This window comes from Myotis davidii, unplaced genomic scaffold (assembly GCF_000327345.1).
Source record: "Myotis davidii unplaced genomic scaffold, ASM32734v1 scaffold211, whole genome shotgun sequence".
Lineage (NCBI taxonomy): Eukaryota > Metazoa > Chordata > Mammalia > Chiroptera > Vespertilionidae > Myotis > Myotis davidii.
The window spans coordinates 623,238-623,943 of NW_006282523.1; the positions used below are offsets into that span (position 1 = coordinate 623,238).

At 65.9% G+C, this 706-nt stretch overlaps 1 protein-coding gene across 1 annotated transcript in view; it reads left to right on the plus strand.

The window, feature by feature from the left end:
- Window positions 1–706, plus strand: part of BAIAP2 (BAI1 associated protein 2) — a 28,078-nt gene that overhangs the window by 706 nt on the left and 26,666 nt on the right. Inside the window, exon 2 of the mRNA XM_015559770.1 lies at window positions 573–659. Coding sequence (XP_015415256.1) covers window positions 573–659 — 87 coding nt within the window. The remainder of the gene's footprint in view (window positions 1–572; window positions 660–706) is intronic.

Below are 706 nucleotides of genomic sequence, written 5' to 3' on the forward strand. Positions count from 1 at the left end.
CTGAAAGCAGGAGTGGTTTGATGAGCGCCAGGTGGATGCCCGAGTGGGTTCCGTAGGAAACGGGTTAGAAATGTGATCGTGCCGCTGGGGCCTGGGCCTGGGCCTGGGCCGGCGTCTCTGCTGAGGGGCACCCCGGCCTCCAAGCGGCTGGACAGCAGGTGCTGGGTGGGCATGGACTCGGCACCCCAGCTTCTGGGCCTCAAAGTCAGGTCCACGGTGAACCCCTCCCGCAGGCAGGTGATCCCGCAGCTTTGAGAGCCTGAGGCACCTCAGCTACAAGTCTGGCTCCAGACCGGGGGCTGGACGGGCAGGGCCTGGAGCTGCATCTTCCTGGCTGTGCACTCCCTGAGTCTGTCTCCCGAGGCGCCCCCGCCCCCAGGTTCCCAGGCTGGAGTAGCCCCCAGCGCTAGGACTCCAGGCTCTGCACCTGGACGCACCTGTGTTCCAAGGGACTCCTCAAGTGGTAGGGGGACCATCACTCAGAAGGCGGGGTCCAGCCTAGACTGAAGCGTATCGGGAGGGCTGGCCGCGGGTACTCGTCCCAGAGGGAACTCACCCCCCTCCCCCCGCAGGTGTGACCTACGCCGCCAAGGGCTATTTCGACGCCCTCGTGAAGATGGGCGAGCTCGCCAGCGAGAGCCAGGGCTCCAAGGAACTCGGTAAGCCCCACAATGCAGGCATGTGCCCCACAATGCAGGCGTGCACC